This window comes from Salvia hispanica, chromosome 1, assembly GCF_029641045.1.
Source record: "Salvia hispanica isolate PSC_SH4W2 chromosome 1, Shi_PSC_v1, whole genome shotgun sequence".
Taxonomy (NCBI): Eukaryota; Viridiplantae; Streptophyta; class Magnoliopsida; order Lamiales; family Lamiaceae; genus Salvia; species Salvia hispanica.
In genome coordinates this window covers 11,003,353-11,028,234 of record NC_142692.1, presented here as the reverse complement: position 1 = coordinate 11,028,234, position 24,882 = coordinate 11,003,353, and the positions used below count along the sequence as shown (strand labels likewise).

The following is a 24,882-nucleotide window of genomic DNA, read 5'->3' as shown; positions in this document are numbered from 1 at the left end:
TTTTTAAACTATGTTTTTTTTAAAATTATGTAATTTTTTTAATTATGTAATTTTTTTAATGTAATTTTCATATTTCCCGTTAGTATTCGTGTCGGATTATGTCTTCTGTGAATTTTAATTTTAATTGTGAATTAATTTAATTGTGGGAAGGGCTAATGGATGGACTAGTGGAAAGGGCTAGTGATGTGGCAGTGGAATGAGAAAGGCTAGTGCTGACATGACATGCAGTTTTTATGGGAAGGGCTAGTGGAGGGGCGCCACCAGAGTTACCCTTATTACACCTTATCAATTACTCCCTGATTTCACCCCCTTTCTTTGACAAAAATGGAAGTTTGATTATTGAATCTTTAAGCTTCAATCTCCTTCCGCGGAGTGCTCGTGGGCAGCAAGAAAGGAGAAGAGGAGGCACGAAGACGGACACGACGCAGAACGTACACCGGCAGCCACATCGCTGGTGGCACTTGGCAGAGATGGCGACGGTAGAGAGGGTATGAGTGAAATTTATGTTTCTATTTTTTTTTCTTTCTCTCCAACCCTCATCTCCACAATCAAATTGTCAAATTTTTATTGTTAATCTCCTACCAAACAATCTATCCAAACCCATCTTTATCCATTAGTTATGTTGGTTGCCACTTTACCTTTGTTGCATCTCAATTGTTCTAGATAATTCCTTATCATACAATAATTTTAATATTCAATAACCGACTCAATTATGCTTTGCCAATCAACACAAAAATTATTATTTATAACAAAATTATGTGGCATATATTCCACTAGAAATAGAAGTGTACGTAGTGCATTTTCTATTCATAAAGTTTGGTATATTAAATATAAGTAGTAATTCAATACATAAATTTCATGGGAGTAACATTATATCATTATAATTGAATTCTATGTAAATAGATCACTTTTAACAATGAAGTTAGCTTATCCTTCAAATGATTTTCAGCATATACGTGATTGTGCTATATAATATTTTCAAAAATTATCAAACAACTTAATATTAACAATATCCCAATTAAATATAATATTTTTTATCTATACTTATTTTTGGGATATTACAATACTTATAATTTTTATAAGAAGTGATTATGAGCAATGCCAAAATAATGACACTAACACGAGCTTTAATTTAAATTAATTATTTTTTATTATTATTTATGCAATAAATCAAAATAAATTGATTTATCTTTATTTATATCTTAGTTGATCAAGATGATAGACCTATCTCCAACTATTATTGAGGAGAATCATGAATTTGAAGATTTTATATAAGTTAAAAACCAAGAAGAGAAAAAAATATCTCAAATTTAGAATCATTTTACATAGGAAAAAATTTGATTACGAAAGATTGTTTTAAAAGCTTTTTAACCCGAATAGCCCGATGTATTACCGTAACCCGGTGGATTATGGCTAGGGTTGAAAAATTTATAACTCAAAAAATTCATATCCTGAATAGTCCGCACTCAACTAGCTAACAACCTGAATGAGTTGGCTCGAACCCAAACCAATTAAGTGATTAACCTAATTGATATCCTTATGGACCACTTAGAGCCGGGTTGCATGCCTTAGCACAAGCTTTTTGGTTTCGCTCATTTTTTCTTAGAGCATCCACAATAGTAGACTAGAGCACGGACTAGCGGGAAGGGCATGGGGATGTCCACTATTGCGTTAAGCTAAGGCGACTGACGTCCCGAAGTAGGACGAGCTCTCATCTGCGGACTACGTCGGGTAGTCCTAGTGCTAGCCGATCGCGCAGACTAGCGATTATCTAGCCGATTGTTTTTATTTATATTTACAAAACTCATTGCACTTCATTTTTTGAATATTTGATAAACACCAACAGTTAAAATGAATTAATTATATATTTTTTAAATTTGAACTATGTAATGTATATTTTTTTTATGAAATAAAATGGTTGCACTTTCTCCGTATTCGTGTCGAATTTTTAATTTCGTATTTGTGAATTTGTTTGCTTGGCTAGGACGTCAGTTAGTCCTAGTGCTAGCCTATTACTGAGATGTGGGAAGTTCCGATGATGTGGCATGCGGTAGTAAGTATGTGACAGAAGATGTTTTTAGTTAGTCCTAGTGCTATGCTATTGACTAGGGCGTCCTATCGTGGATGCTCGTACAAGCAAAGTGTGTTTACATGGTTTTTTTCCCCTTGGTTTTATATTGTAACATACTCATCGACCACACTAAATTTGAATTGCAGAGGCTGTGAGCAAGGGTGGGTCCAGTCCCAAAATCTCCATCAAGAGAGACAGGGTATTTAATATTTATGGCTTGCAACGATGATTTCATTGTTTTAAATTTTTTATTATATATCTATAGGTTAGGATATAGTAGCCTCCGCCTCATCTCCCATTTTTACTTTTTAAAAAAAAAAAAAATCATTTTTCTTGTTCCAAATCCTCCCTTCCTGAATCCAGATTCCCTTTTATCCATCCACCTATTCGCCATGAAGAGCTGACGAATTTGTTTTCTTGATTGGGGTCCTAGGGTTTCATCCCTCTTTTCCTATCTATGGTTTGTCGCGGAAGAAATTTTAGGTGAGCCAAGGCTATGGCGGCGAATGGGCAGGGGATAGAGCCTGCCTTGTTGGATGACATAATTAATCGCTTGCTCGAGTTCCGCAATGCGCGGACTGTGCGTCAGGTGCAGCTCTCCGAGAATGAGATCCGTGCTCTCTGTACCACGTCTCGGGAAATCTTCCTCTCTCAGCCTAATCTTCTCGAGCTAGAAGCTCCGATTAAGATATGCGGTATAACAATTTCTTCGTTTTTGACTCTGTTTTGCGTTCTGCCTGGCCCTACCTTTTTATCAATAATTGATGATAGATAAATATAGCCTCAAAGTTAGGGTCTTTTCTTAATCGGATTATGGTCCACGAGATGTGATTTTTACATTTTAGAACTTGTTTTTCTTATATACGTTTAATTCGCCCTAAACTTGCATGTGATTTGATTATGATGTTTCGTGCTAGTAAAATGGCTTTGGTTGTCTGATTTTTGGTTGTAAGAGGGTGGATTAAATGTAGAAACAGTATCTATATTTCATTAGCTGCATTCTCTGCAATCTAAAACATGCATAGGAATTTTGTTTGTAAGAAGGGCATTACCCTCTCATTTCGAACTTATCTCAGCACCTAAGTTATGGAATGTAGTTCGAATGGAGTGCATTTTCTTCTTATTTTATTTTTAAACCAAAAACATGAGCGAAATTATCGACCCTTGACCCCACATGCGTTACGTTTTCACCAATTATGCATTTGATAAAAATGGCTGGATGCTAGTTATGAGTTGGATGCTGTACGTCTGCTCTAGCTGCACTGATGGTGAATACCTACTCTTAAGTTTGCTTCCATATCACATTCTATGGTGACGAAATCATACACTTCATGTTTTGAAGCTTCGTATCTGCACCTTTTCTAGCCATTTTAAGAAGTATACGTATGCCTAGGTTTGGACAATTCAGAGTCTGTGTTGTTTATTCTTTACAAACCGGTGGTTTTCTTGCTGTCTCAACTCTTCAAGTTTGAATATGATTTTTGATCGAATTTTTGGTTGTGTGAAATTGTAAATTTGATACTTGCGAGTTATGTGAAATAGGATATGTGTTTTATGGGCTGGATTGAATCTCCATCTGATTCAGAGGTGGAGGAATTACCCCCATATTGCCAAAATTTTATGGCTATGCCAAATGTTCAAAAATTGTCTCTTCCCCCTACATCTTTTAGTTTCCTAGTCTCTACCATCTTTGGTGAAATGTTAGTTGTAATGCGGGGTGACCCTGAGAAAAGGCAGGATGAATGATTGCCATTGATTCCCAATGATTTTGTGACTAATGATTTTATGTATTGTTTATTCCTTTGATTTCGTAATGATGTTGTAGTAAAAATTAGTAGATATTTTTTTCTGGGATACTTTCATGTTTATTGCTACTATGATACTATCCCTCATTGTTTTCATGCATAAGCTTATGAATATGTTTATATGCTGATATGATGTAAAGATTTTAGTTTAATTATCTTTATTACTGTCATGTGATTCATGAAGCTAATTTCGATGTATAATGTTGCCTTTATTGAGCCAGGACATGCTTTACTCTTTCTTTATCTTTAATTTTTTTTGATAGGTCATAGGAGCAAACACCATGTTTAACTAATGATATTCCTTGAATCATGCTATTAGGCAAGAAGCTAGTTTCTTTATTTGTTGCGAATTAGTCGTGTCGTCACCGGATGTAATAAACTAAGAATCTGCGTATTTTGCAGTATCATTTGTCATTTCTTATTAAGACAAATCAGTAGCATATAGCTGCATTAATTTTTCTTTGTGCTCCTATTGTTTCATTTAGCCCCTAGCACACCTTGGAGAAATCTCACTTAGCATGTAAGATGGAGCTAATATTTAGGAAGATGAAAAGTAACCAAGCTACTTGGTTTTCTACTTCCCTGACATTGAAAGGGATTAAAAGTTTTCGGATTTGTGTGTATATGCTTGTTACTGTCTTGTTATTTTTCTAATTTAATTGAAAATTGTGATTGAAAATTATGTTGAATTTCAGGTGATATTCATGGGCAATATGGGGACCTTCTACGGCTATTCGAATATGGGGGATTTCCACCAGAGGCCAATTATTTGTTTTTAGGAGATTATGTGGACCGCGGCAAACAGAGTTTAGAAACTATATGCCTTCTTCTTGCCTACAAAATCAAGTATCCTGAGAATTTCTTTCTCTTAAGAGGAAATCATGAATGTGCTTCCATCAATAGGATATATGGATTCTATGATGAATGTAAACGTCGATTCAATGTTCGACTCTGGAAAGTTTTTACTGATTGTTTTAACTGCCTTCCTGTGGCAGCTCTTATAGATGATAAAATACTCTGTATGCATGGTGGGCTTTCTCCCGACCTGACAAACTTGGACCAAATAAGAAATTTACCTCGTCCGTCTGATGTCCCAGATGCTGGTCTGCTTTGTGATTTACTTTGGTCTGATCCCAGTAGAGAAATGAAAGGTTGGGGAATGAATGATAGGGGAGTCTCATACACATTTGGTGCTGATAAGGTCGCTGAATTTTTGATGCAGCACGATATGGACCTCGTGTGTCGTGCTCACCAGGCATTGCTTTTTCCATTTCTTTTGTAATGTTTTCTTTAATTCTATTTTATATTATTTCTGCCATCTAACTGAGGATTTTCTTAAGCAGGTTGTAGAAGATGGATATGAATTTTTCGCCGATAGGCAGCTAGTTACTATATTTTCTGCTCCCAACTATTGTGGCGAATTCGACAATGCTGGTGCCATGATGAGTGTTGATGAGAGTTTGATGTGCTCTTTTCAGATTCTGAAACCAACTGATAGAAAGCGGTTCTTGTAAAAGCTAGTACGATAACACCTGTCCCAGTTCTCCTTGGCTGCCCAGGTTTGTGGTGATTTTGTTTGCTATCGTCTCTCATGCTTCCTTAACAGCACTTCCTTATCCAAAAGAAAGGAAAATTAAAAAGGAATGAATAACATAGTTCACATGGAGGCATGTGACCCTTGTGGAAATTGATGATTGATTGGTAGTATAGAACTCAGTAAGATATCAGTCAAAACTCCTTTAAGATCTATTCTGAACCTTGCATATTATGGCACTAGCAGCCTCCTTTTTCTTTTTTTTTTTTTTTAATTTTTTACCTCTATATGTCCTCGTGTCTTTTATGGTTGGGTGACAGATCAACTTTTCCTATCTGGTTGGCATCATGTACTGTCACTTGAGATCATCCTTTCAAATTTGTTTGGTTACTAGATAAGTAGATATTTTCAGATTTTGTTTTTAACTGCTACTCCATGAAAGATGTCTTAATGGCTTAATGCTGACCCCATTTTCAACTTCTCTAAGTTTGAGTTCTCTTACCATATATGTTTCCACTTTCATGCCCTTCTCCAGCATTGCCTGGATAAAGTGGTGTTGTATCAGTAAAGCTTAATATGGCCATTCAAATAATAAAAATTTAACGATAAGATAAATACAACTCCCGCCAAACCATGGAAGATGAACCCTTCCTTGGATGACTCGGAATTTTATGCATTGTTATTTTGTGTGCACTTGGAGAGAGAATAAAGTGGAAGTAAAAGTGATTCCATTTTCAGGAGTGAGTCATCTTGGTTAGGAAACTAAAAATGGAAGTGGGTCATCTTCGTTGGACGAAAGGAGTGGTTGATAAGAACTCCTAAAGTAACCTATTGTGGTTGGATAGGTCGAAAAAGGCCTGAGGAGTTGTAACATGCTATTTGTTGTGCAGTAATGGGGTTTACAAGAATAAATTTCTGTATGAGCTGAGGATTTACTGTATGCTGCATGTTTTGTAGGGTTTTTCATAGGCATTTGGTTGCTTCTTATTCAAGTATTGATCATGTGGACCGTCTTTAACTTTTTCCCTACAATTGTACATCATATGCTCTTTTGCCATCTACAGAGGTTCTCGATCATCTGTGTCCCTCAGAAGAAGCCCGCTGCTTAATCTGTGCAGAATGTAGAGATGTGAGCATTCCAGTGCCATCCGGGATGAATTAGGTGATCTTGTTCATCACTGTCCTGAGGTTTTCCGGAAGGACTTATTTCGTAAGCTCTGTATTTTTAATTTTCATCGACTTTTTTTTATCTTTAATTTTCTCTATACGACTTTATGATTTGGCTGTGTATATACACTTCTATATATCGCAATTACAATTGTAAATTGTTGCTGGTTTTGTGAAGTTGCACTGGGGCGATTGATGTTCTATTTCTGTATCTCCAATTTATCATCTTTTTATTAAATTTTGCTTGTTGCACGATACCTGCTATTTTTGAAATTATGGATAGGAAATGTTGTACTTGAATAACTTTTCCGTGACATGTTAGTTTAGAGTATGGACGATTTCCCTTTTGAACTTATATTCCACAATATTAGTATGAAATTAGGTTGTTAGCACTTTTGCAGGTTGCTTTCGACTGGGCTATAGCTTGTACTATTGTTAAAAGATAATTGTTCAATTTAAATGAATTTGTGAGGGATAATTCAATTTTTACAAAAGTTATGACATGAGGTTATAAGAATATTTCTATAGAAAATCGTGGCAAACGGTTGTACCTAAGTCTCCCATTTTTTATTTTAACATAAAGTTGGATTTTCATATTAATCATTATCAGCTGAATATCGGCATTGTTCATTATTAAATTATTCAGATTGGTCCTTTTGTCGATGACATAGCCCTTATAAAATTTCAAATGAACTGTGAGAATATTATTCTTATCTCTTGATGTTTAGGGTTGATCTCTGTAACTATATGTATTATAACTACATAGTCGCTATATAATAAAACATGGTAATTAGTTCTCATAATTAACCGGCTGCTCTTATATTATGGAGTTTGATAAATTTATTGCTGTGGCTACATACAAAGCAAAATACACCACTATAATAATTATATATATTCCACTTTGTATGATCTTGATCTAAACTAAAGTGGTAATCGCCTCCATTTATTGGCCCCTCTCGGAGAAACTACTTCACCCGGCAACGGATGAGGAGATTAGTACGGTGGCGGAGGGGGTGATGAGTGTGTGTATGGTGGCGGAGCATGTTTTGGTGTAGGTGGTGGTGGGTGGCCATGATGTGGCGGGGGAGCATAAGGTGGAGGATGGTTGTGATGGGGCGGAGGAGCATATATTGGTGACGGTGGTGGATGGTTGTGACGGGGCGGAGGAGCATGTTTTGGCGAAGGTGGTGGATGGCCGTGATGGGGCGGAGGTGGAGAAGGTGGCGGAGGAGCATGTTTTGGCGAAGGTGGCAGATGGCCGTGATGGGGCGGAGGCGGAGAAGGTGGCGGAGGAGCATGTTTTGGCGAAGGTGGTGGATGGCCGTGATGGGGCGGAGGAGCATGTTTTGGCGAAGGTGGCGGATGGCTATGATGGGGTGGAGGTGGAGAAGGTGGCGGAGGAGCATGTTTTGGCGAAGGTGGCGGGTGGCTGTGATGGGGCGGAGGTGGAGAAGGTGGCGGAGGAGCATGTTTTGGCGAAGGTGGCGGATGGCCGTGATGGGGCGGAGGTGGAGGATGGCCGTGTTGGGGAGGAGGAGGATATATTGGAGAAGGTGGTGGATGGCCATGATTGGGCGGAGGTGGAGCATGTTTTGGTGGATGGACGCGATGGGGCGGAGGGGAATGTCTTGGGGAAGGTGGCGGAGGAGTGTGCTTTGGGGAAGGGGCATGGTGGTGGTGCGGCGGAGGAGTATACGTTGGAGGCGGAGGGTGATGGTAGTAGGGTGGAGGTGGTTGATGACCATGTAGTGGTGGCGGGGTGGAGTAGTAATTGGATGAACTTAGCCCATTTCTTGGGGTTGCGCCACTCATCGCCGACGCAAATAGCATCAATAAGAGGATGAGTAGTAGCTTCATTTTTCTTAGGTTGGGAGGATGTGTTGTTCTTCACTGACCTTCATAAACATGTATTTATAGCAAGATATTGGTTAAAATTATTTAATCTATTTTATATAAAATATAAGTTTCTTTTCTTTTTTTTTAAAATCGTGTGTATTGGGTTGTTATTGGGTACACAATAACGACAAGATACACATTATAAGACCACACATGAACACGACCCAATATATATTTGCTCGACACGAACACGGCACAATTGATATAGGGCGTGTTAGGATCTGCGACTGCATAGTAGTTTGATATTTTCTGGTCACTTCAAAAAGAATCAAACTAATTGAGGTTGAACAATACTTACCTGCTTCAACTCCCCCTGACCCTATAGTTATCCGGGGATCTGATAACATTTATTATGATAGTCGACTACACATTAGTTTGATATTATCCGTTTTGGATTGAGCTCACCCGCACAGCTTCAAAGTAATTGAGGTTGAACAATATTTATACATTGTTTTCAACTTCCTTTACTCATCCGATGTGGAATGGTTACAAACCCAACATGACACAAATATGATATGAACACGAAAGCACACGATTCACGTCATGTTAATAAGACCCAATAATAACCGATAGCGACACGAGACAATAAAAATTCAATTCAATATAACATGATAGTAATACAAGGTCTTAATTAAAAGATCAATTTCTCTTTAGTAATACGTTAATAAAATCCCTTTAGTAATACAATAAAAGGTTTACAAATTTATTTTGGGTCGGGTACGGGTACCCGTAATGTCGGGTACGGGATACCCGACACGGATATCGGGTAATCCCGATATATTGCGGGGTGGATATTGAGGCAATAAATTTGGCTGAAATCGGGTACGGGTATCTGACTTGTCGGGTGCGGATGCTTGCGAGTAACCTGTTTTGGCAACCCCTAATAACAAGTAGTAGTACTTACACTTATTTTTGAAAAAAAAATCCCAAGGTTAAACGGTGATGGAAGGAGAGAATATTGTTGTGAAATGGATGTAATGCACATGTATATGTGAAGTCAGCATGCAAGAAATTTAATGATTTTTGTGGTTGTGGCTTTAAATCTGCAGGAAAATAAGGGAAATTCTTTGTTCTTCTTTGAATGCCAACCTTTATTTCCGCAGCCTACAATTCTGATTTCACGATTTCCATATAGATCTACCATATTTTCTATAATTAGAAAATTACTTTCCAATATTTCTTATCATATGTCAGTTTATTTGGATGATATTGAAACTTTTGATCATGTACTAGAATTTCCGCTTGACAAAGTCGACTTATGTGATATAATGAGAAATAATTGTTGGAATAGACGTCGGTCAACACATTTTGATCGGATCTTACGGGTTACATAATGTTTGATTATGAAATTAAACTATACTATATGCTCGTTCTACGCTCCAAATAGATGGTAGTGATGATATACTACCTTCATCTAGAGATGCTCATGGTTCTGGAACTGTCAGTTTCGGTTTTAGAAATTATCAAACCGGAACTGAACCACGACGATGTTTCATGGTTGCGGTTCCGGTTTCAAAACCAGCAGTTACGGTTTCAGTTCAGAAACCGCCAGTTTTTTTTTGCGATTTTTACGATTTTTCATGGTTTCAAACCGTCGGTTTCTGGCTCCATTTCACGGTTTTTCGGCGGTTCAAGTTTGGAACCGCTTGGAACCGGCAGTTCCGGCACGGTTTTGATTCCGAGATTTTAAAACCTGAACCGAACCACGGTTCTAAAAGTGATGGTTTCAGTTCCATTTGAATCTCATGGTTCCGGTTCGGAACCGTAACCGCCGGTACGGTTTTGAGGTTAACCGCCCGAACCGTAACCTTGGGCACAGGCTCAATCCATAAAAAATAGAGTAGTAAAGTAAAGAATGTTGAGGAAAATGTGGTGAAAGTAGTGTTAGTGGATTATGTGGTCTATATTAATATTATTAATACTCCCTCCATCACCAAAGAACATGCATTTTGGGTTCGGCACAAGTTTTAATACAAAATTGGTAAAGTAAGAGAACGGTAAAGAGAAAAGGTAATTAAATTATTAGTGGAGAATGAGTCTCCCCTATTAGAGAAAAAAGAGTTTCCAAAATTGGAAAGTGCATATTTTTGTGGAACAGACTAAAAAGGAAATAGAGCATATTCTTGTAAAACGGAGGGAGTAGTATTTAATGGTTTAAAACTCTCTATATTTAGAATTGATCTAATTTTAGTGGTAAATCCAAAATGATAAAACTAGTACTCCATATATTTTTTTGTGAGCGAATGTAATACTCAGTTTCTCTAGACCAATTTCTGGTAAGTAAGATAATAATTTAAAATTTGTCATTTGAATATGGAATTATGGGATTAAATCATGGAGTAGATGATTTAGTGACATGCTTATTTATGCCTTTGATAAATGAACATTCATTGATCATGTTTAGAGAGGATTTTATTATTACATAGAATAATTATGTGCACAAGTAGAGATGTCAAGTGGTTCGGGCCGACCCAGCTGGAGCCGGGCCCAGTAAGGCCCGACAGTATTTAAGCCCAGTCTGGCCCAGGCCCATGTTTGTGCCGGGCCGGGCTGGGCCAAGTTCAAAGTTTTAATTGTTAAGTGATTAGAGGTTTTGATTCTAAGTACATTCGATCCCAATCAGCGACACTAACCAAGTGAGTAAAGATGGATATATATCATTGTGCATGCATATACTATTCAATATAATAACACTTCAAAATGACGGGGGTTAGTAATGATGTAAAATACATATTCCCATAAAATAAGGAATCAAGATTTTGAGACATGAATATTCCCACAAATTTTGGGTATTATATCTATAAATTATACACGCATAATTGTTATATATAATCCCCCAAATTTAGGAATCATAATACTATAATTATGAAACTATTTTTAATGGAGATAAATCTATAAAAAAACTAATATCTATGATCATGCAAATTAAATGTAATTACGAAAATAAATTTGTTATAAATTTTGATTTAGGTTGAGTGATTGAATTAATTGATTATCTTTGCATAATTTTATTAATAAAATCTATGATTATCATATAAACATACAAATACATATATAGAGGAGTAGGTCTAACTAATTTTAAGTGTATAACTAGATAATAAATCTCAGCCACTCATTATAATAATCTAATGACTAAATTAAGTATCCATTTTCTATTAATTAAAATTGCATGGGGTAATTTGGGAAATCAACTTTGTTCCATATTCTGACATACACATCGCATTCATGCATACACTCTCTCTCTCTCTCTCTACATGAAGGAGGTGGAGGAACACGAATCAACCTCCTCTCCGGCGACGCCCTCCTCCACCGGCTTCCTCTTGCAGCTGCCTCCCCCTGTCATCTCATCTCTGTGGCATTATCGTTTGGGAAGATGCGGAGCCTGAAGCTGAAGATAATTTTCAGATGATCATTGATGGTTCACATTAAAACATAGTTAGATCACATTGAGAAAGCTGAAATCGCTGCGTACCAGACAATGCCAAATCCTTTAGATAAAATAGAATCGATTTCTTGGGATTTACCACCAGTCCGGACCAATCATAATATGAGAATATACTGATTAGAGTGAAGTATTTCATGCTTAGAGTGAAGTATTTGTGATCCATACTTATAGTGCACTACTTTTTTCATTTCAGTGAAGTAAAACGTGCTTAGAGTGAAGTATTCCATGGTTAGAGTGAAGTGTTTGTGATCTGTGCTTATAGTGCACCATTTTTTCATCTCAATGAAGTAAAACGTGCTTAAAGTGAAGTATTTCATGCTTAGAGTGTGTTGTGATCCTTGCTTATTGTGCATTGTTTTTTTCAGTTAAGTGAAGTATTCCATGCTTAGAGTGAAGTGTTTGTGATCCATGCTTATAGTGCACTATTTTTTCATTGCAGTGAAGTATTCCATGGTTAGAGTGAGGTGTTTGTGATCCATGCTTATAGTACACTATTTTTTCATCTCAGTGAAGTAAAATGTGCATAGAGTGAAGTATTTTATGGTTAGAGTGAAGTGTTTGTGATGCATGCATATAGTGATCAGTTTTTTCATCTCAGTGAAGTAAAATGTGTTTAGAGTGAAGTGTTTGTGATCCTTGCTTATAGTGCATTGTTTTTTCAGTTCAGTAAAGTAAAACGTGTTTAAAGTGAAGTATTTCATGCTTGGAGTGAAGTGTTTGTGATTGTGCACTATTTTTTCATTTCAGTGAAGTAATGCATAGAGTGAAGTATTTAATGCTTAGATTGAAGTGTTTGTGATCCATGCATATAGTGCACTGTTTTTTCAGTGCAGTGAAGTAAAACGTGTTGTTAATCTTTCGAAAGCTAGTATATTTTGTTTATAGTGAACTAGTATAATAACATGTGCGTGTACTGTTTTTTGCCATTTGAGTGAATTATATTATGATCACAGTGAAGTATATCGTGTTTATAGTGAAGTATATACTGATTACAGTGAATTATTTTGGTTTCGTATTGAATGTTGATATTAATCTTTATTTACTTTCTTTAAATGATAGGACTTTCTGTTAATCTTTCGAAAGCTACAGATATACATAAAGAAAGACGAAGAGAAGGGTATAGAGCAACTGAATCAGAGGCTAAGATCAAAGTATTGCAGCGCATTAATGTTGTTGAAGATGAACCATGAGTCATTGACTAACTCCATGGCAACATCAAGGCATTATGAAGATTGTAGCAAACACATGGACATAGATGTGAAAAAATGATTGCAAACTTTATAGAATGTGATATAGTTAATAACATGTGTCATTTAGTTCACCGTAAACATATTCGATTCATTCAAATTCAATAGTCAGTTCATAACTTACATTAATATTCTGTTAAATTCTTTTTTATTTATTTAGTTCATAGCTATGTAGTTTCAGATGATTTTTACAAGCTATTTTTTTTAATAATTGAGTACTTGTACTGTGAATATGCTTTATTATGATGTTTCAATACCTTGTAGTGATGTTTGAAGGCCTTATAGCGTACATACATGTTGATCACAAACACTTCACTCTAATCATGGAATACTACACTCTAAGAACGTTTTATTTCATTGAAATGAAAAAATAGTGCACTATAAGCAAGGATCACAAACACTTCACTCTAAGCACGAAATACTTCACTTTAAGCACGTTTTACTTCACTGAACTGAAAAAACAGTGCACTATAAGCAAGGATCACAAGCACTTCACTCTAAGCGTGAAATACTTCATTCTAACCATAGAATACTTCACTGAGATGAAAAAATAGTGCACCATAAGCACAAATCACAAACACTTCACTCTAAACATGGAATACTTCACTTTAAGCAAGTTTTACATCACTGAACTGAAAAAACAGTGCACAATAAGCATAGATCACAAACACTTCACTCTAAGCATAAAATACTTCACTTTAAGCACGTTTTACTTCACTGAACTGAAAAAACAATGCACTATAAGCAAGGATCACAAACACTTCACTCTAAGCACATTTTACTTCACTGAGACGTAAAAATAGTGCACTATAAGCACGGATCACAAACACTTTACTCTAACCATAAAAATAGTGCATTATAAGCGTGGATCACAAACACTTTACTTTGACCATGAAATACTTCACTGAAATGAAAAAATAGTTCACTATAAGCATGAATCACAAACACTTCACTCTAAACATGGAATACTTCACTTTAAGGACGTTTTACTTCACTGAAGTGAAAAAATAGTGCACAATAAGCAAGGATCACATAACTTCACTCTAAGAATGAAATACTTCACTTTAAGCACGTTTTACATCATTGAGATAAAAAAATAGTGCACTATAAGCACGGATCACAAACACTTCACTCTAAGCATGAGATACTTCACTTTAAGCACGTTTTACTTCACTGAACTGAAAAAATAATGCACTATAAGCAAGGATCACAAACACTTCACTCTAACCATGGAATACTTCACTTTAAGCACGTTTTTACTTCACTAAAATGAAAAAATAGTGCACTATAAGCATGGATCACAAACACTTCACTCTAAGCATGAAATACTTCACTTTAAGCACGTTTTACTTCACTGAACTGAAAAAACAATGCACTATAAGCAAGGATCACAAACATGTCACTCTAAACACATTTTACTTCACTGAGATGAAAAAACAGATCACTATATGCATGCATCACAAACACTTCACTCTAACCATAAAATACTTCACTCTATGCACATTTTACTTCACTGAGATGAAAAAATAGTGCACGATCACAAACACTTCACTCCAAGCATGAAATACTTCACTTTAAGCACGTTTTACTTCACTGAACTGAAAAAACAATGCACTATAAGCAAGGATCACAAACACTTCACTCTAAACACATTTTACTTCACTGAGATGAAAAAACAGATCACTATATGCATGCATCACAAACACTTTACTCTAACCATAAAATACTTCACTCTATGCACATTTTACTTCACTGAGATGAAAAAATAGTGCACTATAAGCATGGATCACAAACACCTCACTCTAACCATGGAATACTTCACTGAAATGAAAAAATAATGCACTATAATCATTGATAAGGCTAATTTCATGCATCGGTTATATGGTAAAAAGCGTTACAATTTGTTGGGTCTAACATGTTTCCTAAGCCAGGTGTGTGATAAAATTGCTAGATCGAGGGAATGCTGAAGGAAACGGGCTAGCAAAGGAATGAAGTGAAGTGAGCAGAATTCAAAAGAAAAGAAGGCGTGACGGAGGGAGTCAGTGGCTGAGGGCAACAAAGTCTATCTATACCTCGCTGGACCCCACTCCAACGCCTATAAATAGAAGAGCATGCAACGCACAAGGATATCACTTTTTTCACTCTCTTTTAGCTCACACACATAACACACACTTGGGAATGGGAGATCTGGGGTAGTCAGGGTTACGAAAGGGTTCATTTCTTTAGAAGGTCTCAGTTGCAACACCGTCCGCGTGTGGACGAAGATACAAGCTCTTTTAATTTCAGTTGTTTTGCACTTTTGCGGTCGAACTTCACTTTCGGGAGTCGACTTGGCTGTTGATGTTACTTGTTATCTTTTCGCTTCTGTTGGTTGCGTTTAGTTGTGATATTTTGAGTTGATTTACGTAGATCTTGCTGCTGAGAGTTTATTTTAACAAGTATTATGTCGATCTCTGTTTTATTTTGATGTTGTGGTACTCGATCTAGGAATTTGGTGATAGATCTGTGGTTTATTGACTGATTGGAGGTTGTTGTTTAAATCTGAAGTGATGAAGTGTTTCTGTTTGGAGGAGTTTGTATCGGACGCTTGGATCCGGAGTGGATTTAGCGTCTGAGGTTGGATCCAAAGTGAGAAAAGGAAGTTGTTAGATGGATTTGAGTTTTCTGCTTGTTTCCTGTTTTACTTCGTCTAGCATCTGTAGATCCGTTCAGTTCTTCATTGTTATGCTTCAATTTGATTTAGATTTAGTTTGCTCTGTTCTGATTTCGTTCATGTTGTTTTTCTTATGAGTTTTTTTTACGCAATTTGGTTGAAGAAGATGATGTCGCTGTTAGTTAGTACTCGAGTTAGTTATTCTGCCAGCTTTTCGTCCGTACCCTGCTTTTTCAGTCATGGTCCCCACAGTTAGTTTGTTTCCTAGGTCTAGGTAATTAGAGTAGTTTTCTTAGATCTGGTGGTTGAGCAGTTAATTTTCTTGCAACGTTTATTGTTATTTCGTTTAAGGATCTGGTGTAAATATTTTAATTTCTGTTATTTTCTTTCTCCTTGACAGTTTATGAACGCATGCTTCCATTTTGGAAGTTGGGCAAACTCATCTGGGCCAGGGTGTGGCCAATACAGGTGGCGAGTCAAGGAATTTACATCTACCATCACCACCAGATCAGGATTGAGGACGGAGGATCCATTCCCGTTCGAGTCAGAGAGTGAAAAAGAGTGGAATTCGTCGACAGAGGAGAACCCCGAGTCGTTAACAGAACCAGAGCATTCCGAGACCGAGGAGGAGGAAGACCCGAATATGGCTCATCTGTTAAATCCCGATCCGGAAATAGGGTCACTCACCGCACATCCCGACGGTGAACCCGCTCATGCTATAGTCTCGAACCCACGACGGAGGTCGATCGATATCAAGACGAATGTACTCGGAGTTCTACCCACTTTCTCTGGGCGTAGGAACGAATGCCCTTATGAATTTTTGAACGAGTTCAGTAAACTATGCAGCATTCAAAAGCGACCCAATGAGGCAACAGAGGAGGTCTACCGTCTTCGAGCAATCCCGTTTGCTCTCAAAGGGGAGGCGAACACTTGGCTGCTAAGGCTCTCACCGGACTCGATCAACACGTGGAAGGATTTTAAACTAGAGTTTCTGGATTACTTTTTTCCATCGAACAAGACGAATGCCTTGAAGAAGGAGATTCCGGAGTGCAAACAAGAATACGATGAGTCTCTGAGTTCTTATTGGTCCCGTTTCAAGGGGCTGCTGGTTGCTTGTCCGAACCACAGGATGATAGAAGTGGAGACTTACTATCTGTTCTACGAAGGTGCAAACCCTGAATCAAAGGACTTGATGAACTCCTCGAGCGGGGGAAATTTTTCCAAGAATAAGGCAAGTGAAGCTCGGGAAACCTTGGGAAGGCTGATCGAGGTGAAGAAGGCCTATGATAACCTGCGAAGCATATTGAGGAGAGGATCAGCCAATGCAGTGATGGAACAAGAAGACAAGAAGGTGGAAGATAGGATCGATAAACTGGAAAAGGCCTTGCTAAATGCAATTGAGAAATACAATCCGCATGCTCCAGTGGAAATTGAGAAACCCCCTGGTCAGGAGGAAAGGCAACTTCAACCATACTACAGTCATCCCTGCGAAGGGGAGTGTCAAGCTCAGGCAAATTCGATGGGAAGTTGGAATCCCGACGGAAGTTGGAACCAAGGAAGACAGAGGGACGCTCCATGGAGGACTCACCCAAACTTCAGATGGACTGACCATGATCAAGGCCAGCCACCCCCACTTCAGCTCACGAATTATGCACACCCTCCGTAGAGGCAGTCCAACTGGTCATGGAAAGGTCAAGAGGGGCAATTGCAGCTGGGGTACAGGAATCAGGACCATACTAATTGGGGAAATAGGAATCAGAACAACCCAGGGAGCTTCTATGTGCCACCTCATCAGAGGAATAACCAATGGAACTACCAGATTTCCCAACCAAATCATCAAGGGAATCAAGGGTCTGGTAGCCAGTACAACAACCATCAGGGAAATCAAGGGTCTAACAACCAATACAACAATCATCAAGGTAACTATCGTCAGAACCAAGGTCAAGGACCAAATTCTGGTCAATTTAACTCCAGACCACAGAGGAGTTTGGACGACATGGTACATGATCTAGTGAATTCACAGCAGTTCATGCAGAGTAACCTGCACTCCAACAATGACGTGGTGCACAAATTGCAAGACGCTCAGTCTGAACATAAGGCTGCCATGGACATGATGGCAAAGCAACAGTCCCAAATCGCAGTTTCCTTGAATGAGATGCGAGGGAATGAAGGGAAACTTCCCGCCACCGTCAAACCGCCAGACCGAGCAAACATTAGTCAAATCACCTTGAGATCTGGGCGGGGTTATGAAGGGCCGACTATGGAGATTGACGAGGAAGTACCCGTGCAGGTCAGTGGAGGACAAAAAGGCCAGATGCATCAAGGGGATAACCCTAGACCCAGGGAAAGCCTTGTTCAAGATGACCTCCAGAAGGGAGATTTAGGGGGGTCCCTACCTCGACCGAGAGACCCATTCTTCCTAGACCAAGAACTGGAAGGAGTGAGCAAGGAAGGGAACAGGGGAGTTGATGAAACCCAGGCTGGGACTTCCACAAATGCAGTAAAGCGAGCAAAACCATTTCCATACCGAGGGGAAGCGAAGAAGAAGAAGGATGATATAGAGGATCTCATGGAGATTTTTAGCAAGTTGGAAATCAACCTGCCATTCTTGCAAGCCCTTAAAATGCCTGCCTTCAGCAAGTTTGTCAAGGAGTTTATTGCAGGGAAGACCAAGCCAGATGGGAAGATTGTGATCGGGGAGACTGTGTCTGCTGTGATACAAAAGAGAAGGATGCCCTCAAAATGCACCGACCCAGGTATGTTCACATTACCCATCTCTCTAGGGGATATCAAGGTCGAGCATGCTATGTGTGATCTAAGGGCGTCAATAAATGTTTTACCGCTTTCGATCTATAAGAAGTTGACTGGGGTGAGAATGGTTGCTACCAAGGTAGTGATCCAGTTAGCAGATAGAACTTGCATCTGCCCTGAAGGAGTGTTGGAAAATGTTATAGTCAAAGTGCATGATTTTCTATATCCTGCTGATTTTTATGTGATCAAGATGAATGATAATGAGTCTGCTGAGTCCAGTGGGGTAACTTTAGGGAGACCATTTTTGCGTACCGCTAAGACCATTATCGATGTCTTTGATGGAACAATTTGCTTGGACTATAACGGGGAAAAGTATACCTTTAGCATAGATGAGGGGATGAAAAGGCCTTTAGATGTTGAGAATCTCTATGCTATTGATGTTATTAACCCTTTAGTCCAAGAGTATCTTGAGACGGAATTGATACAAGAACAAATCGACAACTCGGAGTTGAGTCATTCGATTGACAGAGAAGTTGTAGGATGGTGTGCAACAATGAACACAACGAAATTGACAGATGAAGAACTCAAGGAGGCCATTATGGAATTCTGCAGAAGTCCTGAGTCAGCCAAATCTAAGGGATTAGCTCACGTGGCTAGTCTGGAAACATCTCCTGGGTCTGGGAAGGAGGCATCACCAGAAAATACGGACAAAAATCCCTTGCCCCAGGAGACGAATGGAACAAGAAAGGAGCTGAAGACACTTCCACCAGGCCTCAAGTACGCTTACTTGGAGGAGGATGAGACATTTCCGGTAATAGTCAACAGCAACCTGACCAAGGAGCAAGAGAAGGAGTTATTAAAAGTCATCAAAAGAAACAAGAAAGCAATAGGATGGACTCTCTCAGATTTGGTGGGAATAAGTCCGGATCTTTGTATGCACCACATTCGTTTAGAAGAAAGTGCGAAGGCTCATCGAGATGCACAACGGAAACTGAACCCGAACATGCGAGAGGAGGTCCTAAAGGAGGTGTTAAAATTGCTTGCTCTAGGGATTATCTACTCCATTCCTGATAGTGAGTGGGTCAGTCCTGTCCATATGGTACCAAAAAAATCTGGAATACAGGTTGTTAAGAATGAAAGGAATGAGTTGGTACCCACCAGACTAGTGACAGGATGGAGGATGTGCATCGACTACAGGAAGTTGAACGAAGCCACAAAGAAGGATCATTTTCCCCTACCTTTCATTGATCAGATGCTGGAAAGACTGGCTGGCAAACAGTACTTTTGTTTCCTTGATGGATACAACGGCTATTTCCAAATTTACGTTAATCTAGAGGAACAAGGGAAAACCACATTCACGTGCCCCTTTGGTACCTATGCATACCGAAGAATGCCGTTTGGATTGTGTAATGCACCGGGAACTTTCCAACGGTGTATGATGAGCATTTTCTCGGATCTGTTGGAAGTATGCATTGAGATATTCATGGACGATTTCACCGTATATGGGAACTCATTTGATACTTGTTTAGCCAGCCTTGATCTAGTGTTACAGAGATGCCAAGAGAAGCATTTAGTGTTGAATTTCGAGAAATGCCATTTCATGGTGACTGAAGGCATTGTCATGGGTCACGTGGTTTATGAGAGAGGTATTCAAGTAAACAAAGTAAAGGTGGATGTGATATCAAAATTACCATACCCTACGAACCAAAAAGAGGTGAGAGGCTTCCTAGGCCATGCAGGGTTCTATAGGAGGTTTATCAAGGATTTTGCAAAAATCGCGCAACCACTCACTCGGTTGTTACATAATGATGTGGAATTCGTCTTTGACGAAGGATGCGAAAGGGCGTTCCAGTTGCTTAAGGACAGGTTATCAGCACCAATTATCAGGGCACCAGACTAGAGCCATCCTTTCGAGATAATATGTGATGCGAGCGATTTTGCTGTGGGAGCTGTCCTAGGACAGAAAATTGATGGAAAAAGCTATGTGATCTTCTATGCTTCCAAGACGCTGAATTAGGCTCAGAAAAATTATGACACCACGGAGAAGGAAATGTTGGCGGTCGTATACTCGTTTGAAAAATTTCGACCGTATCTCCTTGGGTCGAGGGTTATAGTCTTCACGGATCACGCGGCGATTAAGTACTTGCTGTCTAAGAAAGAGTCTAAGCCGAGATTAATCCGTTGGGTGTTACTCTTGCAGGAGTTTGATTTGGAAGTAAGAGACAAAAGAGGAACGGAGAATAGAGTAGCTGATCACTTGAGCAGAATACATCAGGGGAAAACAGAAGAGGCCATACCCGATGCCTTCCCCGAGGAGCATTTGTACCTTTTGGAGAAATTTCCTAGACCACCTAACTGGGAAGCAGTACTGGCTCTGACCGGTCTAGGGGAATCGGATAAGGGGAAGCACACACTAAATGCAAAACCGTGGTTTGTTGATTTAGCCAACTACTTGGTCACCGGAGAGATGCCAAGTTCAGGCGAAGTTTCTCGGGCCCAGATGATGAAAATTAGGAGTGAAGCTAAATATTACTTTTGGGATGACCCTTACCTGTGGAAAATGTGCTCAGATCAAGTGATTAGACGCTGCATTCCTGAATGGGAACAAAGAGATGTGTTAATTCATTGCCACACCTTACCATGTGGAGGCCACTTTGGACCAAAGAAGACAGCGAGGAAGGTCTTGCACAGCGGTTTTTATTGGCCGACGCTAAATAGGGATGCCTTTGATTTCTGCCAATGTTGCGAGAGGTGCCAGCAGACGGGGGAAATTTCAAGGAGAGACGAGATGCCTCAGGTCCCGGTGATCGTGTGCGAAATTTTTTATGTGTGGGGAATGGACTTTATGAGACCGTTCCCATCGTCTTGTGGGAACACGTATATATTGGTTGCAGTGGACTATGTGTCTAAGTGGATAGAAGCTAAGGCCACCATGATACACCCGGATTTTGCACTGTTTTAAGGCCATTATTTGGTCCGTTTTTGTTATCAAAATCACTCTACATGTCCATTATTTGCATATTCTATACATTTTGGTATTTTGACGTGTTTTGTGAGAAATGTGCATATTTGAGCCGAAAAGGGGAGTAAAAACGCATAGTCTGGAAATCTGGAGTCAGACGGCGACCGGCGACCGCCGCGAAGTTGTACGGCGACCGCCGGCGCCCGGCGGTCAGAGCTATGTGGCGGCCCGCCTCGGAAATTTACGCTAGGAGAAGAGTCTCGCCCGGCGACCGCCGGAGGAAATGTGGCGGTCCGCCACCGAAGGGTCAGAGTCTCTGGACTCCAACGAGGCGACCGCCGGCCAAGGTGCGGCGGCCCGCCGGAGAAAGGCGGCAAATCCGACCAGCCCTAGATTTGCTCCAAGATTTACCAAATTGTGAAGATCTTTTCCTTCTATGATGAGGAATAATCTTCCCCTATAAATAGGACCTCAAGCTTCATCAAAAGAGAGTTTTTTTTCCGACACACAACAAGAACATATTCATAGAGATCAAAAGCTAGAGTACTTCAATTGTGCAAGGAGTTGAAGAAGGATTTCAAGAACATCAAGAACGACAAGGATTCAACCTACGGGTTTTATTTGCTTTAGTTTTATGTTCAAATTGCTTTCCCTTCAATCTATGTTTTTAGTTTATTCAGTCATGTGTAACTAAACTCATAGGATTCTAGGGATGTGTTAGTAGCAACTTTGGTTATACAATTCTGTTTTCTATTTAATATCCGTTTTGTTTTTACTTTGTTTCTTCCCTAAGTTAATCATGATGCTTCATAATTGAGTGACACAATTATGTATGATTCAATACAACTTGCTTCATAACTGTGACAGAGTTCTAGCGAGTTAGATCCACTTAGTAGACACTACAGTTAGCTTCATTTAAAACGGCACTGTTAATTGAGAGTGAGGACTTTTCAAGGGTCTTAGGAGATTTTTGGAGTTACGTGTTAGGATTGACAACCCTAATGTTAGTAATCAACGTTTGTATCGCATGAGCATAAGCTAGGTGACTCGTCCTTTCAAAGTATTAACTGTGCTAGGGTATTGTAGTTTGGAATTTGTATAACCATAAAGCGAAAGCACATCCCTGGAATTCCCCTTATCTCTATACTTTTCTCTCCGTGATTTGCCTTGTTTTTAGTTGGTTACTGTTTTTAATATTTACTGTTTTCAAAAAGTTACAAAAAAAAAATTCTTGTTTCTCCAGATAGTAATTGAGTTCTAGTAGGAGATAGACACTTTGTGTACATCTTCCCCGTGTTCGATACCCGGTACTAACCTTTTGCTATACTATACCTACTCTGTATACTTGCAGGTATTTATAGTGCAAATAAAAAGTGCATCAAGTTTTTGGCGCCGTTGCCGGGGAAGACAATTCACTTTGGTGTGATATCTTCAAACGGATAGTTTTACTACTTTGGATTTTTATTGCTTTCTGTTTTAATTTTTTTTTTTAGTTTAATTTGTTTTTGTTTTCGAGTCTTGCAGGTTTTGTATGCGAACGCGTTCTGGGAAGTACATCTTAGAGCCGCTTGATTTAGAGCTTGAAAGAACTCGTAGAATAATAAGAAGTGAAAAAGGATCAGGAACAATGGGTAACCGAACATATATTGAGAAGCTGCAGGAGATGGTGAAGATGCTGATGGATGAGAGAGATGCGGAAAGAGCAGCCCGAGAAGCCATGGAAAAGAAGAACAGAGAAACATTACCTGTGATGAACATGTTCAATCATGGGAATATGATCACTTTTCCTAACGGCCCTCGTATTGATGCTAACAATTTTGAGTTACGCATGCCCCTTATCCAAAGGGTCGAGCAAACTCCTTTTGCAGGTAGGGCGACTGAAGATGCTAACCGCCATCTCTCTAGATTCGTGGAAATAGCAAACACTCTGAAATTAAATGGTGTCGACGACGATGCCATACGGGTAAGACTTTTTCCATTCTCATTGATTGATTCTGCTAAAGAGTGGTTTGAGTGTATGCCACCAGAAAAGGTCTCCACATGGAAGGACATCGTAGCTACCTTCCTCGACAAATACTACCCGCCAGGCACTATTTTGAAGCTCAAAAGTGAGATCTTTCAGTTCACACAAGGCCATGACGAGCCCCTCTATGAGGCATTTGCTCGTTTCAAAGCTCTTCTTCGAAAATGCCCAAACCATGGTTTTTCCATAGACCATCAGGTAGGAATCCTCTATAATGGATTTAACGAGAAAATATGTGCTATGCTTGATTCAGGCGCAAATGGAGGATTTCTAAGAAAGACAGGAGAGGATGCCATGGCGGTGATCGAGGAGTTCGCCACCAATAGTCGGGGGTGGTCGAAGGAAAGGCATGCCACGAGAAGAGTAGCAGCCATAGAAGAGGCCGAAGAAAGTTCTTTTGCTAAGGAGTTAGCAGAACTTAGAGTCAGGGTTGATCAAATGGACATCTCGAGGAAGGAAGATCCAATTCCGGCAACTTCCATAGTGGCAGTCAATGCACCCGAAACTGCTATATCAACTGTGGAAGAAATAAACTACGTGCAAGGAGGCGGTCCCAGAAACTACAATAACAATTATCGCCCTAATCAGGGGGGCGGCAATTTCAATAATTATAATGGGAACCGTCCGCACCCAAATCTTTCTTATTCTAACAATAATTACTTGCAACCCCCTGCAGGATTTAATGTTAGCAAAGGAGGAGTGGTTGAGCCGATGAAGAAGGAAGACAAGTATGAACAAGGAATCACGAAGATCTTGGAAGTAATTACGCAAGATAGGAAGATTAATGACACCAAGATCGGAGTGGTCGAAGCAAGGATAAACAACCTCGAGCAAGGAATGAACACAATCTCGGCAGCTGTAACCAATATTACCACTCAAATGGAGCAAATTCAGAAGAAGTTAGATGAGGATAGAGCAAAGGCAGCAGCAAGAGTGGATGATATTAACAAGAAGTGGGTGGCAAAGCAGAAATCTGGGGACTGCCCAGATGCCGGCGGACCGCCGCAGACCCCGCAGCGGCCCGCCACTGAGACGGCAGAGACACCAACCAGGCAGGACTGCCCAGTCGCCGGCGGACCGCCGCACACCCCGCAGCGGCCCGCCACTGACAAGGCAGAATCGTCCACTAAGCAGGAGCTTGTGCGGCACAACGGGATTGTACTCCCTTTTCAGCCAAAGAGGAAGTTCAAGCTTGAAGAGCAGTTCAAGCATTTCCTTAACATGTTTTGCAAGGTCCATACTAACATTCCTCTTGTTGAATCGTTGCAGGAGATACCAAAGTATGCAAAGCTACTAAGGGAGGCGGTAATGAGGAAGAAAAAGCCGAC

The 24,882-nt window shown here is 39.5% G+C and overlaps 1 protein-coding gene and 1 non-coding gene across 2 annotated transcripts; one reads left to right on the top strand and one right to left on the bottom strand.

Moving 5' to 3' along the window:
- The first annotated feature begins 2,336 nt into the window (after positions 1–2,336).
- Positions 2,337–6,815, top strand: LOC125185237 (serine/threonine-protein phosphatase PP1 isozyme 2). The gene is made up of 4 exons (XM_048081739.2): positions 2,337–2,766; positions 4,572–5,131; positions 5,220–5,435; positions 6,475–6,815. The coding sequence occupies exons 1-3, from the start codon at positions 2,568–2,570 to the stop codon at positions 5,388–5,390; spliced, it is 930 nt and encodes a 309-aa protein (XP_047937696.1). The 5' UTR covers positions 2,337–2,567; the 3' UTR covers positions 5,391–5,435; positions 6,475–6,815.
- A 16,814-nt stretch (positions 6,816–23,629) lies between these two features.
- Positions 23,630–23,736, bottom strand: LOC148933231 (small nucleolar RNA R71). The gene has a single exon (XR_016134787.1). It is a non-coding gene; the product is annotated as a small nucleolar RNA R71 (small nucleolar RNA).
- Between the last annotated feature and the right edge of the window lie 1,146 nt (positions 23,737–24,882).